At 40.4% G+C, this 17,382-nt stretch overlaps 2 protein-coding genes across 5 annotated transcripts; both read left to right on the top strand.

Moving 5' to 3' along the window:
- The first annotated feature begins 5,050 nt into the window (after positions 1-5,050).
- On the top strand, positions 5,051-5,877 carry LOC119766062 (AT-rich interactive domain-containing protein 2-like). Its single transcript, XM_038250436.1, has 3 exons — positions 5,051-5,381; positions 5,441-5,738; positions 5,799-5,877. The coding sequence occupies exons 2-3, from the start codon at positions 5,442-5,444 to the stop codon at positions 5,850-5,852; spliced, it is 351 nt and encodes a 116-aa protein (XP_038106364.1). The 5' UTR covers positions 5,051-5,381; position 5,441; the 3' UTR covers positions 5,853-5,877.
- A 1,281-nt stretch (positions 5,878-7,158) lies between these two features.
- LOC6046362 lies at positions 7,159-10,406 on the top strand. Of its 4 annotated transcripts, XR_005276940.1 has the most exons (4): positions 7,159-7,239; positions 9,571-9,677; positions 9,744-10,085; positions 10,194-10,404. XR_005276940.1 is itself a non-coding variant. In XM_038250412.1 (3 exons), the coding sequence occupies exons 1-3, from the start codon at positions 7,195-7,197 to the stop codon at positions 10,033-10,035; spliced, it is 444 nt and encodes a 147-aa protein (XP_038106340.1). In that variant the 5' UTR covers positions 7,159-7,194; the 3' UTR covers positions 10,036-10,406. The 4 variants fall into 4 exon arrangements, 3 of the variants coding, with proteins under 3 accessions (XP_038106340.1, XP_038106333.1, XP_038106326.1); XM_038250412.1 differs by having other exon boundaries at positions 9,744-10,406; XM_038250405.1 differs by lacking the exon at positions 7,159-7,239 and having other exon boundaries at positions 9,098-9,677; positions 9,744-10,405.
- The last annotated feature ends 6,976 nt before the right edge of the window (positions 10,407-17,382 follow it).

Raw genomic sequence — 17,382 nt, 5'->3', positions numbered from 1 at the left:
ATCCACCCCGGGATTCGAACTGACGACCTTTGGATTGTGAGTCCAACTGCCTACCAGTGACTCGATCGAGGCAGGACCCAGGATGACGACTCCTACACTTTGTAACCTGTGTTTTCACAGTTCCAATAAAAAATACACACTGAATCAAAGACCAGCATGATTTGACTAAAAGGAAGATTGTAAATTTTTAAATTGTTGTCTGTAAATGTTTAAATATATTTAAATGTATGTCTTCATGTTTATCGTGTGCCACATGCATTTATTTAATATTTATTAGCCTTTGGTTGGTGTCAAACTAGGAGATTTTTTTTATTAATTTATTTCCTATTTATTAAAACCTATTCATGCATGATTTAAAAGAAACAATTAGAAAACAAGCACAGTTAAAACAATTAAAAGTAGGCGACTCTATTAAGTCGAAAAAATTCACAAGAAAAAAATTCATAGACACCAACCCCATATGAAATGTAAGTTTCAGCCTGTTCCAGCTGACAGTGACAGATGTCACTGTCAACCAACTGTCATCGTCGCAAGCGGAAGTGAGCTGGCGGGAACGGATTTTCTGGGGTATAAAAGCGGACCCAAACAAAGGCCCGCTCTCTGATTTTACCATCGTCCGGAGGAGTGAAGATCGGCAATCGCGCCGGTGTCACCCGTCAACATGTGACCCGGTTCTAAAGTTCGCGTGTGTAATTTGATAACCTAGTTAAAATTCACACATCAAACAGTGATAAACAGTGACGTACCACAGATTAAAATCACTTAAAGTTAATAGTACGGACTGAGGAAGGACAGCACGACAAACGGTTAGTGGACACCACAGTTAAAACCCTGGCCGCGTTAAGTCCCCTCGGTCGAAAACGTACCCCCGAGCGAGTGTAGTGCAACAAGAACTGCAGTGAAGTGAAAAAGTGGTCGGGACTGGTCGCACGAAGTACCGCGGTACTGAGTGCATTGTGGTACACGTCAAATTCTGTGGACCAGTCCCCAAAGAACAGTGGTGTGCCTCGCTCGGGATGGACCACTAGATTGTGCGCGCGGTACCACTCCCCGGACAGCGAACTTGGCCATCCGTCACCATATGGCCCGCGAAACGCCGAAGAAGAAACCCTCCCCCCCCCCTCTTTTTGTGGTCCTTTTGGGCGAAGCCATCGAATCCCGGCGGCCGTTGAGGCGTCGCCGACATTCCCGCCGAGTTCCGGAACCAGCCACCAGCAACAGCGGATCAACAGCAGCAGCAAGTCGACCAACGAGCAACAACGATACTAACCTAAAAGCATGCAAGTACAGAAACAAAGACAAATACACGTGAACAAGTTAAAAGGTATTTAAACCCCCCTCTGGTCCCTTCTTCCCCCCGCCCCCTAAGCCCCTTTAAGTAAAGTGGTTAAAATTATTGAAACCCGGCTAAAATAAAATAAAAATGTAGGTCAGAATCAAACATGCTGTGTCGTCTGAAATTGTTTATAATATCTGGTCTTTTGCTTGTTTTCCCCTGTAAAGTGTGTGATTCAGTGTAAGTATTTTAAAGTTTAATTATTCGTTATTTATTAGAAGTTATTGTTATGTCCCGTGGAGTACCGTATGCCGACCCTAAGGAGCAATCCACCTAGCTGGACTCCTTGTGCTCTTCTCCCCTTTTTTCTAATTTGCTAGAAAGAAAACCCAACAAGAGATTTCTTCTAGATTCTCCTTTCTGCTTCTTACATCTTCTTAAAATTTTCTTACAACCTGGACTGAGATAACGACCTAACCTCTAGGTTATAACTAGGTTCTATAGAACGGACCAATATTTACGTTCCCGTCCGACAGAAGGCGTGATCAGACAGATCTCGTCTTGAAAAAGGCCACCGTGACCGTATGTGATCGAACCCAGTACAACTGGGGTGAGAGGCAACCACGCTTACCACTACAACACCGGTCCTGGCAATGATGTTGAATAATTTATGCCAAGAATGAAATGAGACTTTTTATATTTTATTATGTGTTTATTAAAATGTTATGGATTGAATAGAAACGCAATTTTTAGATCAGTAGTGATCTTTATCTTTACATTACTCTTACACATACGACCACAACATTTACTTCACAGTTTGCCGATACCATAGCCGTGTTCTATCCAGGTTCTTCCACTCCCCTTCCCTTACCGGAACACCACGGATCTTCAAAGTCCTATGGTAAGCTTGAGATTGGTGGTGGATCGATTTCGGCGTTGCAAGACATTACAAATCTTACGTTATTTGTGTTGTCAAACGGCTGCCACATGAACACATTGGAAAGCCAAAACACTAAAGAGTATTTGGAGCAGGAAGTGGTCATCTGAACCGACAAAAAGTCTCACTCCCAAAATCTATCTGACTTCCGCTGATCATCTCGGCTAACTATAAGAACCTCCACCTGTTTCTCCCGGATCGTTGTATTTTAAATCCACTAGCATTTTGATCCTAGAATAAAACACAAAATTACAATCAAACTTACAGTATGTAAAAAAAGTATTTACACCCCTTGAGCACTATGCACATTTTGTGATGAAACATGTAAAGAATTTAAAGTTTGACAGGAACCTAGTACTACGTTTTGTTCAGAAACTCATGCCAAACATTTTGCTACAAACAGCTCATGAAAAGATGATTTCTATAAAAAGTTATATAACAAATACTATTACGAAAATAAAAAAGGTGCAAAAAAACTTTGTACACCTTTTGAAAAATTAACATAAATAATGTTATTTGTTGACAAATCACCATAAATCCAGTCTCCCAACTCCAAATAGGCATCCTTGACTGATTAAAAAAATGATTTGGGTTGAATATAAAGTTTACTAACTACTTAGTATAAAAGTTTATATAACTCTGGAAATTCTATATAAAACTTATCTAAACTTAATTTTGCAAACTTTTAATTCAACTAAATGTCTATATATTACCATATAATTGCTAAATAAACATTTTGGAGTGGGTATAACACCGTTTTGGGAGTATTTGTATCGATAGAATAGATTTTTCGTTGGAATTTCGTACCAACCCGGAATTACGTCGTCGGAAAATCCGCCGGCATTCGAACCTGTCCATAATTCTTAAGTCAACCTATGTGGCATCGAAAAGGGCATAAAATTTCCGATCTTTTGATACCCATACATCTAGGTTTTCTATAAAACCCACGTTTTTAAATACCTGGGCAAAAAGTAAGTTTGATCCACGAGAACAAAAATTACGAAATTCCATACATTTTTGGCAGATTGCTCAAACAAAACCATAACAACGTTTTTACCTAGGTATTTAAAATCGTGGGTTTTATAGAAAACCTAGATGTATGGGTATCAAAAGATCGGAAATTTTATGCCCTTTTCGATGCCACATAGGTTGACTTAAGAATTATGGACAGGTTCGAATGCCGGCGGATTTTCCGACGACGTAATTCCGGGTTGGTACGAAATTCCAACGAAAAATCTATTCTATCGATACAAATACTCCCAAAACGGTGTTATACCCACTCCAAAATGTTTATTTAGCAATTATATGGTAATATATTGACATTTAGTTGAATTAAAAGTTTGCAAAATTAAGTTTAGATAAGTTTTATATAGAATTTCCAGAGTTATATAAACTTTTATACTAAGTTGTTAGTAAACTTTATATTCAATCCAAATTATTTTATAAATCAGTCAAGGATGCCTATTTGAAGTTGGGAGACTGGATTTATGGTGATTTGTCAACAAATAACATTATTTATGTTAATTTTTCGAAAGGTGTACAAACTTTTTTTGCACCTTTTTAGTTTCGTAATAGTATTTGTTATATAACTTTTATAGAAATCATCTTTTCATGAGCTTTTTGTAGCAAAATGTCTGGCATGAGTTTCTGAACAAAACGTAGTACTAGGTTTCTGTCAACATTAAATTGTTTAGATGTTTCATCACAATATGTGCATAGTGCCCAAGGGGTGTAAATACTTTTTTTACATACTGTATATGATACAAAAGTTGAGTTTAGAATCAAAACAGGTGCAGTCGCGGTTGGTGGGAGTTTCTGCTAGAAGGGACGGAAGGATTGATCCACCCAGGATTCCACAATCTTGAGGTTTCTCGGTTGCATTTCCACAATGGCCAGCTGCAGCACACCATGGTTGATTATTTAGATTATTTCATCTGCCGTGTTGACGCCGAAGATCTTCAAACCCTGTGAATTGTTACAAAACTATTTTTGAAAAAAATGCACACATCTCGTCAGTTTTCGTACTAGACTACTCACCGTAATATTCGATAGCCATGACCGGGGCAGCTTCTAGAATCAATTCCACCAAAATTGACTAATGTCCGTGCCAAATCGAATTGTTCAACAAAAATTGGCTCTCGTTTTCGGCTTTCTGCTGATATGCTGCTGCGACTAAAATTCTCCACCAAGCACAACAAAAATAAACGAACGCGCGAGATGGCAAACTGTCAAACCCGTCAAATCCGAGTTCCAACCAAAGTGGTGTAAAGAGAGGTGACGTTGTTTTGACGGTAAACAATCGTTAATGTATTAAATTCCGACCGTTAATTAATTAAATTATTTAATTTCTTACTATTGTCCCGCCCCTCGGGTAGAAAACATATTTTAATCTAAACTTTGATCACATAAATGGATTCTACGTCCAATTTCCTTCAAAATTGAGTCTAAGACCGACCCTCTAAGATTTGTTGTTCCTGAGTTATCGTCGTTTGAAGATAGGGGGTTCGCTCAAAAATCGCCAAATAGTCGATTTTTTGGGAGGGTACAAAAATGGAGGGGGTGGTCCGATTTGGATGAAATTCGGGATTTTTGCATGTTTTGATAGTCTCAACAGCTCTGCCAAAATTGGGCAGAATCGGAGATGGTAATTTTCAAGTGCTGTTCCGCTTCAGATGGAATGACCCATATTCTAATTTGAACCGTGCACTTACACACAAAAAAATATTACGATAATGACAAAAGTAACTTACTTTTGAATTAAAAAGTTTGTAAAAATTTGCTACACTAAAATTTTTTTTCTTGTTTTGAAAATGAAAACTTTTACTGCTACAGTTTTTGAAAATCTCATTGCTCACTGATTTAAAAGTTTTTACTTTTAATTCGACTGTAAAATTTCTTTCATTTTGACGTTCTCGTGTAACCGTGTACGCCTAAGTCGCAAATGTAAACAAACACTTTGGTGGGTCCGGTGGTGCTGGTGAGTCTAGAACGCAAAGCAAAGCTGACCGCGGCAGCAGCCAGGACTCGGACGCGGAAACCTTCGTGAGCCAAACAGCAGCAGCGGAACGCCTTCGAAGGAGGGTGGTGCAGGAGCGGGACGAGGTCGAGTGCTCGAAAGGACAAGGCCAGCTTCCTGCAGGAACTGCAGCTGTTCCATGGCCGGAATGCGTAAGAAGGAAGCTTGGGTGTTTGGTGGGGTTTGTGATTGATTTTGTTTGTTTTTGTAGGATGAGAGGTAGGAGTGTGGATTCGCACCGGTTGTATTGGGTGGTGGTGGCCCGGGATTGGTGGTTGAAGGTCAATTCGCTTGAGGACTGGGGCGAGATCATCGAGGAGATGGCGCTGCCGAAGCGTTGCGTGAACAACAAGATTGCGTTGAATAAGATTAACTTCCGGTTTTTGGACAAGTACGCGAAAGTTTATTTTCACGATGGGCCCCCGACGAAGAGGAGGACGACGAAAAGCTACATAATCGGAGGTGGTCAGCGCAGATGTTGCACTCGGTGCCGGCGGTTTACAGCACCGGTGAGTATTGATAATGTGTGCAGTGGCTAGCCAACTTCACTTACTTTCCATCTCTTTTAGCAACTTCCCGCCCACAAACACTCACGTCGCGACGGCGCAGCTTCAGCCGAATGAATCTGAACAGTGAGCCAAAAAAAAATCTGTTTCTCGATAGGATTACGTGCTCAAAATCGAACTCCGCTCCGAGGGCCTCATCAACTCCATGTTCCGGATGCGCTTCCAGGATCGGGAACTCCCCGTTCAGGCACTTTACTTTCTAGCCGGGAAACGTCGACCACCCTTCCCGAATCAATGGCCAACTCCTCCAAGACTGTCCTGATTGAGGCCGCAAACGTGACCGTCGTGTTACACTGCTGTCGCGCGTCAAAGCCTCCATCCGGAACCGTCCAGCCTGGGGTATTCGGAAGTGACCGGGGACGTACCGTATGAAGCAGAAGCTAGTGGAGAAGCGTTAAATACAAAAAAAAAGTGTTTTTCTAACATACCGTTTCATTTTTTTTAAATAAATGTAAAAAACCAAGCACATTTTTCTGAAATTATCCCTGTAGTGCTAAATGTTGTGTATTCTTGCCATAAAAGGTTTCTTTTCCACTTAAAAGTAAAATACATTTACCAATACAACGATTTTGTTCCATAAATGCATGGTAGTATCAAAAACTTTCCAACTTTTAAATTGAAAAGTTTGAACTTTCTACGAATATTCACCAACGTGAACTTTTAATCCAACGAACGATCTTTTTAAATTTAGAGTAATTTTTCTTTGTGTGTACGTCACTCATAGCAAGAAGTGTTGGATTAATCTTCCAGTAACCTCTGCCACGTGTCGGTGATTGATTATCTTTATATAATAATTTAATCAAAACTGAATGACAGATCACAAAGCTAAGGGGTGTGTTGTACAGTCCGTCACATTTTCAAGCAATCCAGCTGGTGCATAAAAACGGTCCAGTCTGGATGCTGAATTCCCTCTGAAAAATGTAAATTGATTTGCTTTCCGCGTCTTGGCAATGTCCTGTAGGCTCAAAAGATCCACTACATTTTTTAATCCACTCGAAAAATTATTTTGCGTCCCTTTCGTGTCCTTAGCATCCAAAACACAATTGAAATCCCCACCGATAAGCGTAAATGCGCATTTTGGTTTGTTTAAATGAATCGTCAAAGCGTCTTTCTAATTAAGATAGCTGTACCTTATTTTTATAAGAACTGATTTTAACTAGTGCATTGTGAGTATAAACAAAGGAAAAATCTTCATAGCTTACACGGTTACTGAAAATCGCACTTTTGGGAGTTCAGAAATCGCACTTTTGGGAGTTCGCTTAATCGAACTCAAAAAGTGCGAAATCGCGAATTCGAAAATGGTAAAATCACCAAAAACGAGTTCAGTTAAGCGAACTCCCAAAGTGTGATTTTGGACTTAGCGATTTTTAATTCGCTTGAAACATTTCTTCCTAAATAAATGTTAGTTGTTTTTTGCGCTCCGGAGTTTCGGGTTGGATTTCTGGTGAGTGAAAAGGAAGGATTTTCCACCGGTGGACGGATTGCCCGCCAACGTTGGCGAAAAGGTACGGTCCACCGGTGGACGGAATACTGAACAAAGTTTAGCGAAAGAAATCCGTCCACCGGTGGACGGATTGCCTGCCTACTTGGCGAGAAGGTGGACAAAGTTCTGCAAGAAGAATCCGTCCACCGGTGGACGGATTACCCGCCAACGTTGGCGAAAGGGTTCCGTCTACCGGTGGTCGGAATACTGGAAAAAGTTTTGCAAGAGGAATCCGTCCACCGGTGGACGGATTGCCTGAAAATCTTGGCGAGAAGGTGCACAAAGTTCTGCAAGAAGAATCTGTCCACCGGTGGACGGAATACTGGACACAGTTTTGCGAGAGGAATCCGTCCACCGGTGGACGGATTGCCCGCCAACGTTGGCGAAAAGGTACGGTCCACCGGTGGACGGAATACTGGACAAAGTTTTGCGAGAGGAATCCGTCCACCGGTGGGCGGATTGCCTGCCAATCTTGGCGAGAAGGTGGACAAAGTTCTGCAAGAAGAATCCGTCCACCGGTGGACGGATTACCCGCCAACGTTGGCGAAAAGGTTCTGTCCACCGGTGGACGGAATACTGGACACAGTTTTGCGAGGTTCTGTCCACCGGTGGACGGAATACTGGACACAGTTTTGCGAGAGGAATCCGTCCACCGGTGGACGGATTACCCGCCAACGTTGGCGAAAAGGTTCTGTACACCGGTGGACGGAATACTGGACACAGTTTTGCGAGGTTCTGTCCACCGGTGGACGGAATACTGGACACAGTTTTGCGAGAGGAATCCGTCCACCGGTGGACGGATTACCCGCCAACGTTGGCGAAAAGGTTCTGTCCACCGGTGGACGGAATACTGGACACAGTTTTGCGAGAGGAATCCGTCCACCGGTGGACGGATTGCCCGCCAACGTTGGCGAAAAGGTACGGTCCACCGGTGGACGGAATACTGCACAAAGTTTAGCGAAAGAAATCCGTCCACCGGTGGACGGATTGCCTGCCTACTTGGCGAGAAGGTGGACAAAGTTCTGCAAGAAGAATCCGCCCACCGGTGGACGGATTACCCGCCAACGTTGGCGAAAAGGTTCCGTCTACCGGTGGTCGGAATACTGGAAAAAGTTTTGCAAGAGGAATCCGTCCACCGGTGGACGGATTGCCTGAAAATCTTGGCGAGAAGGTGCACAAAGTTCTGCAAGAAGAATCCATCCACCGGTGGACGGATTACCCGCCAACGTTGGCGAAAAGGTTCTGTACACCGGTGGACGGAATACTGGACACAGTTTTGCGAGAGGAATCCGTCCACCGGTGGACGGATTGCCTGCCAATCTTGGCGAGAAGGTGGACAAAGTTCTGCAAGAAGAATCCGTCCACCGGTGGACGGATTACCCGCCAACGTTGGCGAAAAGGTTCTGTCCACCGGTGGACGGAATACTGGACACAGTTTTGCGAGGTTCTGTCCACCGGTGGACGGAATACTGGACACAGTTTTGCGAGAGGAATCCGTCCACCGGTGGACGGATTGCCCGCCAACGTTGGCGAAAAGGTACGGTCCACCGGTGGACGGAATACTGGAAAAAGTTTTGCGAGAGGAATCCGTCCACCGGTGGACGGATTGCCCGCCAACGTTGGCGAAAAGGTACGGTCCACCGGTGGACGGAATACTGGACAAAGTTTTGCGAGAGGAATCCGTCCACCGGTGGACGGATTGCCCGCCAACGTTGGCGAAAAGGTACGGTCCACCGGTGGACGGAATACTGGACAAAGTTTTGCGAGAGGAATCCGTCCACCGGTGGACGGATTGCCTGCCTACTTGGCGAGAAGGTGGACAAAGTTCTGCAAGAAGAATCCGTCCACCGGTGGACGGATTACCCGCCAACGTTGGCGAAAAGGTTCCGTCTACCGGTGGTCGGAATACTGGAAAAAGTTTTGCAAGAGGAATCCGTCCACCGGTGGACGGATTGCCTGAAAATCTTGGCGAGAAGGTGCACAAAGTTCTGCAAGAAGAATCCGTCCACCGGTGGACGGATTACCCGCCAACGTTGGCGAAAAGGTTCTGTTCACCGGTGGACGGAATACTGGACACAGTTTTGCGAGATTGTTGCAAGTTCTGCAGGAATGGTCGCTCCACCGGTAGATGGATTGCCTGCCAAAGTTGGCAGGACGAACCGGACCAACTTTGGACAGTTTTGCAAAGGACATTATAATATTTTGTTTACTTTTTCCGGCAGAACCAAGTGGCCAGTGTGGAAGCGGAATGGAAGGGACTCGATTCTGTTCTACACGTAATATTGACCACAGGATAAGAACATTCAAATCTCGATCATTTTGGACACGAACGGAGATGATCTGTTGCGGAGTCGTCGTTCCTCGTTCTTCTGGCAGTCCGACTCGACGTTGTCCATCAGGTGACGAAGGTTTGTCCCATCAGTGTTGCACAACATCTAAATCTGTTCTAACTCGACCTTTTTCAGACAACCAACTTATACGAAACGACGAAATCCAGCAAGAACCGAGCTGCAGGAAAATGTGGCACGAACGGCCATCCTACTCGTTAGAAACGGGCTCTATCATTGTCACCGATCTCGGCAGACGGCGGCGGCAACGATCAACTCCTCCACGGGCTTCCCGGCGGCCGGTGACCAACGACACGCTTATGTGCAAGTTGCAGTTCTACGACGACGAGGAGACCAGCACGTAGTCGCTGCACAAGTTTTCCGAGACGTAGGCCTGCCTGACCGGATCGATGAATACACGAAGCTGTAGAAAAGCTGGAGAAAAGTGAACAACGTCATTGCCGCCCTGTGTAAATTTTGGTACTGGAACGTAATCCTTGACCTCGATATCGCTGCACCACTCTACGCGAAGCAGCATGCTGGAACCAGGAGAGATCGTAACCATTTTCCCCAAGGAACCAAATTTTGGTCCTGGAACGTAATCCTTGACCTCGATATCGCTGCACCACCCTACGCGAAGCAGCCTGCTGGAACCAGGAGAGATCGTAACCATTTTCCCCAAGGAATCAACATTGATTACCGTGACAAACTATCTTGCACGAAGCTTTGTTTTATAAAATATGAACCTGTCATTTTATTTTTGTAATTATTATCAAATAATTCAATAAAAATGCCGTTTAGTCGTTTATCAATTATTTACTGCAATTAGTTTAATTACTAGTTCAAAGAAAACCCCTGAAAACGCCCTTAAGTAGGCAACCTTTCAACCGGTGAAATATTTCCCCACGCTCGAACTCGACAAATCACGAAAATCATAGGGCTTTTGTTAATTTGATTTGGTTAACCGCGGTGGATTTTCTTGAAATAATTCGAACTGTCAAAAATCCACCAAAGGATCTACCGGTGGATACTTTTCTACCACAGTTTTTTGTGTGATCAATGTGGTACATGTTTTGGTGGATTTTTGACAGTTCGAATTATTTCAAGAAAATCCACCGCGGTTAACCAAATCAAATTAACAAAAGCCCTCATGATTTTGCCAGTTCGACCCACTTTACCAAAAAAAGTGTTATCCGAGTTGAACTCCAAAAATCATGATAATTACCATTTTTTTGGTTTTATTTGGTAAGCGTGTACCTCCTGCAGAAACGCTACATCGATGTCGTGATTCATTATAAAATCTTTTAACTAACCTTTGTTAGCTTTACAGTTGCTGCTGTTCAAATTGATGGTTGCGATCGTATATACAAAATTCATAATCAAACATGTGTTAGTAATCTAGTGTTAGTATCGACATATTGTTGTGTTAGTGAAAAGTTTGGGTTAGTATTTCTAGTTGGGTGTTAGTAAATCTTATGGCTTGTGTTGGTGTTAGAAGGCGTGTGATAGAGATATTCCCTTCCCCCCCCCCCCTCCCTCACTTCTTACCCCTCCTACGGCCCCCCTCAGACACGGCCCGACTTCACGATCGTGATCGTCTCTCCTGCGAGAGCAGCAGATCTTTGAGAGTAGCCGGAACAATAAATTGTTTACCCCCTCTCGTGTCAGATCCCGAGGTATCTGCTCTTTTTTGGGCGACCTCGCTTTCCCTTCTTCTTTCCCTTCCCCTTTTGTTCCGACCAAGCCTCAGCATTCTCCATAACCATTTCTGAGTCTGTCACTTCCCGCATCTCATCTGATAACAACGGATTGATCAGCAATGCGCTCTGTTCGTTGGATTGCTTACCCGTAGACTCTGTCCCGCCCAACTCCCCAACATCCACATCAGACCGACCGGAGGCCCCGTCCGTAGAACTTCCATTTGCCGGCCTTTCTCCCAAGCTCTCCTGATCAGGAACAACTTGAGCTGCAGACTGTTGGACTGCCGCCTAATGACCAGTTGATCCGCAAGGTCGCTTCCGTTCCCCCCGTTCCCGCCTCCTGGCTTCCTCCCGGCTTGTTCAACACCACCATAGTTGGCGTTGGTAGTGGTAGAGCCGCCGTCCCGTTCGTGACAATGCTGGCAAACGATCCTCGCTCGGCTTGGTCAGCACAGTGAGTCTTCCGTTTACAGGTTTTCGGTTTGGGCAGTTGGCTTCAGATGGTCGAGTGCTCCACAGGCAAAACATTTGTTTTGCAAGCCATCATAGTAAATCCTCGCTTTCACGTGTTGGATGTTCACTTGTGCTGGAATTGCTGCCGTAACTTCCATGTGGAGTCCGTTCCAGATCGGAAAGCCGGTTTCCACTGGAAACCTTTCCCGCGCCATCAGCTGAATGGTGCCGAACTTGCACATGGCCGCAGAGATCTGCCTGTCGTCCACTTCGGGCGGCAACCCAAAGATCTGGACGTACTTAAATTATAATTAAAGACAGGTTGGGTCTTTAAGCATTTTTATTTGAGCCGTGTTCGCTCCGCTTAAGAGGTAGTTACAGACTGGTGGCTTATTTCTAAAACTTATCCTAGCTAGCTAGTTGGAAGGATTTCAGGTAGACAAATCCTTCCTAGCCAGGTGAGCCTAAATCAACAAGCTTGGGCTTGTTGGGAAAGAGCAACAGAGAGTCCGATAATGATCATGTTATCGGGCTCGGTTTGTTGGTGAAAGGAAAACAGAGAGTCTGTTAATGATCGCGTTATCGGACTTGCTTCGGAACATAATTCCTCCGGGGGGTGAAAAAGCATGTCCTCATGCGTTATAATATAAATGTGTTTCTGTTATTAACGCCTAAATAATTAAGATGTGTTTTTGATTATAGTTTTGCTCAGTAACATAAGCGATCCTCATATATGTGGATTTGAATTATAATTCAAAATATTTTCATAATTTTAAAAATTATCTGTTTAACTTTGTGTTCCTGGCTATCTATTTTTGTTTGAAGAGTTAATAGATTAAATGTTACATGAAATAACTGAGTAATTATACATTTTTTATTCATGGTTTGCTTCTTGATTTTTTTTTTTGTTTCTTTTTTTTTGAAAATGAACACAAGTGGATGTGTTTTCATTATAATATTTCAAATATACATTTTTTTTGTAATTATTGTTTGTTTTTTTTCAACCAGTTAACACAATATTTGAGATACTTTTTTACAACAGTTTTATTGGTTTTAGAACTGAATTTATGCTAATTAGCCTTTTTGGCATCAAGGTTATTTTGTACTACATTTTTTTTATTGCTTATAACTGTCCGATTTAATTTATGTAATTTTTATTATTATTATCCTTAACGTTATCGTTTGTTGAGAATTCATTAGTTGTAATAGTTTTTGAACTCATGTCTGTGGTGCAACGATTTTTATGCATAATTTTGTGATTCAAATCTTCATCTATTTCTCACTGTAAAATGATCCAATGTATTCCGATGTTTTAGTTATACATGGCAGTGTTTTGTTTTTTTTTTACCTAAATTAAGTTCAGTTACTTGTTTTAAGACAACATAGTCATATTTTTTATAACGTTTTCTGATTTTGAAAGTTAGTATGATTAAATTCCTATTCTTTTATATTTTGTCAAAGGAAAAATATGTTCCTAATGTTTTTTCTGTACTTAAGATTTCATTGAATTGAAAAATAAAACTATTTTTAATTAATTGTTTTAGTTAACTTTGAATCATATTGAACACTTTTAACCTTTTTATGATTATTTTTGTTTTGTTGCGAGAGTCATGAGTTATAATGTACCGTCAGAATGAAATTTAATTGAGTAATTTTTATTAGTTGACACACACTATTTGAATCATTTTATTTGCAATCTTATATTTTGTGATGTAAACAAAAGTTTAAAGGTGTATTCACCCTATATTTTAACGTATTACGATTATAAGTACATTTTGATTCATTGATTTTAGCTTTAGGTACTAATAGATTTTTAAATATATTGGTATATTTATAACCATTGATTTTTTGCATTTGGGAGAAGAAAAAAACTTTTCAAAGTTCTTTTGCAAATTTTTCTATCTTGTCTATGATTATGTGGTATATCATATATTGAATTTCTATCCACTCTCACAAAAAAAATATATACTAAATTTCTTTTAGGCATTTTGAAACCTTTTCTTCATTGTTAATGTTGTATTGTCCGAACACTGTTGTTTTCAGTATCGTTTAATTTTTCTTGATAAAATCCTAAAAATATATCTGGACTTGTCAGGATTGGTTTTGAACACTGGTCTTTTTTTTCTTTTTTGAGGAAATACAGTTTTTTATCAAATAAGCATACAAAACAAATACTTTTAATCACAGAAAAGCTGAGACTATTTTTATCTGTATTTTGCTTTAAATTTTTAGTTTTTAAATATTTGAAAGTAGTAAGAAAGCACTTTTTTCAATTTAAATCATAATTCGTTTTAAACTCAATGTTAATCGGTCAAAGTTTTGAATTACAGTTTGTGTGTGCTTTTTTGTTTTTAATTGTAACATTCATTTTTCTGAATTGATACTGTGTTGTTTGGACACATATTATTATTCACAATATGATGACAAAATGTCAATATGTGGGTGGTTTAATTTTTCTATCATCAAAATCTCAGAGTACCAAAAACTCTAAAATATTCGTGGTAGGTTTATTTTCCGTATTATATTCGTATGCCGTACAATTGCTGTTGATTTTTTTTTATTTTGAAATTTAGAAGTCTATATAGATTTTTTTTTTTTGCTAGCTGCTTACATTTTTTTTATTCATCAAGATTTCTCTGAATGATATGAATCGTAGAGTAAAATTACTTCTGATAGTTTTCAGTTGTGGCAAAATGATTTTCTTTTTAAAATTTAAGCTTTTTATCAGCTTATTTAGAAGCCTTTGACTTAAAAAAACCATTGTTGAATGTTTTCTTCATTATTATTTTTATAGTATCTAATTTATTAATTAAATTTGTGTTTATTTTTTTTCACATCTTGTAATAAATGTTAGGGACATTTATTTCTGAATAACTTCTGAAATTATCGTTATAATTTTAGTTTATTGAACACAATTCACAAATGCTTGTTGGTCTACGCCAATCGATTGTTTGTTTTACACAGCAAACACTATTTTGTTATGTTTGCATTGAACTTCAGATAAAAAAAATATTGATATTAAATTCAAAGCAACATTCGAAACAGATAAAAAAAATGTTTTAGTGTACATTATATCTGTTTGAGCTAATATATGCATTGTTCTTGTATGTATTTCTGTTGTGAATACTACAGCAATCTTGAAATTTCCTTGTACTTGGTTTTGTACAACACATTTTTTTTTGTTGATTTTTTTATATCAAAATAAAAAAACGTATTAAGTACTCATATGATTGAGATTACGGTTTTTTTTTACTTTCAAATAACTGCTACTATCATGTTCGCATGACTCTTTAAAACATTTTTTTTTTTATATTTGTTTGTGATTTTGCTACATAAAAATTAGTATTGTGTCAAAATAGAAACAATCTTAATAAAGATTGGCACAATAAAAAAAAACATTTTTTCTGGGCAAAATATTTTTGCAGCTTTTGATTGGATATTGTTTTATCTATTTGAATTTTAGTTATCAAGCAATTTAGATGCGATCAATAACTGTCTCTTCAGTTTTATTTTGTTTAATTGTCGTTATATCATGAAAAAAAATCAAATCAAATTATTCGCTCTACAGCATTGCCTTGGCGTTCTCGATTGCGAGATTCCTACTCGAAACTAGGTGTTCGAAGGCTTGATTGTTGAGGCAATTGCAAACCTCTTTTTACACCTTAGCTTCCATCCACCACGGGATTCGAACTGACGACCTTTGGATTGTTAGTCCAACTGCCTACCAGCGACTCCACCGAGGCAGGACCCAGGGAGACGACTCCTACACCTGGACTGAGCTAACGACCTAACCTTTTTTTAGGTTAGTCCGGGACCAACATTCACTTCCCTTCCGACGGAAGGCGTGATCAGACAAATCTCGTCTCGAAAAATGCCACCGGGACCGTCTGGGATCGAACCCAGGCCGGCTGGGTGAGAGGCAATCACGCTTACCCCTACACCACGGTCCCGGCCCAATATCATGAAAATCATTTAAAAAAACATGTGTCTTTGACATTCGATAACAGCTTCTTAAAAGCGTATTTCACGATGTCTAGATATGGAGTGAGCAGTTTTACTTCAAAAATTTTGCAAAATATTTTGTTAATATAGTTAACAGAAGTCTTGCCATTTTGATTTGAATCGGTCTGAATCACTGATCTGTCACCTACGATGTTTTTACTTGTTATATGAATGTTTTTTTTTTACCCCGATCGTAAAAGCGGTTTTGCAATTTATAATTTTGAAATTGGCCTACTATCTTACATGGTAAAACATATTTATGGGGTGTTGATTTGTATTTCCACTTTCTAGTTAAAAGATCAATTGACAACTTTTTACCCCTATCGTAAAGCTTTTGATTTGACAAAATTTTGGAATTTGTATCTACGAACTTATCTTTATATGTTAACACATACCTATTCGATGACATGCAATTCGTTGACTTGAAGTTCCGTTGATTTCTAGATAACTTGTTGTTCCCTTGGTTTTTGTTGGCTTCGCTGATTCTTGATCCATCCGTTGATTTTTTGTTCCGATTGAACTTTTTGTTGACGTGTTGTTTGCTGGATTGTTGGTCCGTATCATGCGATGTTGACGTTGAAATATGTTTCTTGTCCTTTTTGTAAATTTGTTTTTCGAAGTGGTGAACTTTTACGTTCTGCAATTAAGATAACGTTGCTTGGCGATTCTTCTTGAAGATTGTTTATTTGTTTGTTGTCCGTTTGAGTTGATCTATTCTGACTTGTCATTTCAATCAAACACTTTGGACTGTTTTCAAACATCAATCCCGGTAGTTGGCTCCTTGCCTTCTGCTGATTCTTTATCCTTATATCCATCAATTCACTTGATGTTGATTCGTTGATTGTATGATTAGTACATTTTCGTACTATGTTCAAATTATATTGAACGTTTTTGACATCTGACTCCCCAAGGAGGCCAATTTTTGCACCCCATTTTAACAGGGCACTCAGGTCTTTTATAAGAGAAGAGGATATATTTCCATCTTCTATATCATGATTGAGTCTTGTTTTTAGCTCAAGAACTCTTTTTAATAAAATTTGTTGGAACTGTGGTTCCATATTTACGAACTGGTACATTTTTCCAGTCGTTTTTCTTCACTTCACTTCTACTCTTCTCTTTTGATTCTCACTGAGTCATCCTCTTGATGCGACGTATGGCGGGATGGCTCTCAAATCAATTAAGTTGCTAGTCGTGGTGGTCCTCGTCGAGTACTGCTCCTCAGGTTCCTCTGTTGGCGGTGTCCTCAATTCCGATGTTCCGATGATGCTCGAATACTCCGGTGACGTTCGGGATTAATTCCGTATTTGTCCGGGAACACACTTCGCGAATGGTTATTAATCACACGCATGCACTATTTGATTCTGCTCTGAGGTTGATCGACGCCGACCGGCTGCGCCAATTATAATTAAAGACAGTTTGGGTCTTTAAGCATTTTTATTTGAGCCGTGTTCGCTCCGCTTAAGAGGTAGTTACAGACTGGTGGCTTATTTCTAAAACTTATCCTAGCTAGCTAGTTGGAAGGATTTCAGGTAGACAAATCCTTCCTAGCCAGGTGAGCCTAAATCAACAAGCTTGGGCTTGTTGGGAAAGAGCAACAGAGAGTCCGATAATGATCATGTTAT

This window comes from Culex quinquefasciatus, chromosome 1, assembly GCF_015732765.1.
Source record: "Culex quinquefasciatus strain JHB chromosome 1, VPISU_Cqui_1.0_pri_paternal, whole genome shotgun sequence".
Classification (NCBI taxonomy): domain Eukaryota; kingdom Metazoa; phylum Arthropoda; class Insecta; order Diptera; family Culicidae; genus Culex; species Culex quinquefasciatus.
The sequence above is the reverse complement of the archived record's forward strand: the minus strand, read 5'-3'. Positions and strand labels throughout refer to the sequence as shown.

Bases quoted from the DNA above. Each gene is read 5' to 3' on its own strand.
- LOC6046362 (XM_038250398.1), top strand. From the start codon at position 9,407: ATGGATTGCCTGCCAAAGTTGGCAGGACGAACCGGACCAACTTTGGAC. The intron at 9,687-9,743 runs GTTTGTCCCATC...GACCTTTTTCAG, and splicing joins TTGTCCATCAGGTGACGAAG to ACAACCAACTTATACGAAAC.
- LOC119766062 (XM_038250436.1), top strand. From the start codon at position 5,442: ATGAGAGGTAGGAGTGTGGATTCGCACCGGTTGTATTGGGTGGTGGTG. The intron at 5,739-5,798 runs GTGAGTATTGAT...CATCTCTTTTAG, and splicing joins GCCGGCGGTTTACAGCACCG to CAACTTCCCGCCCACAAACA.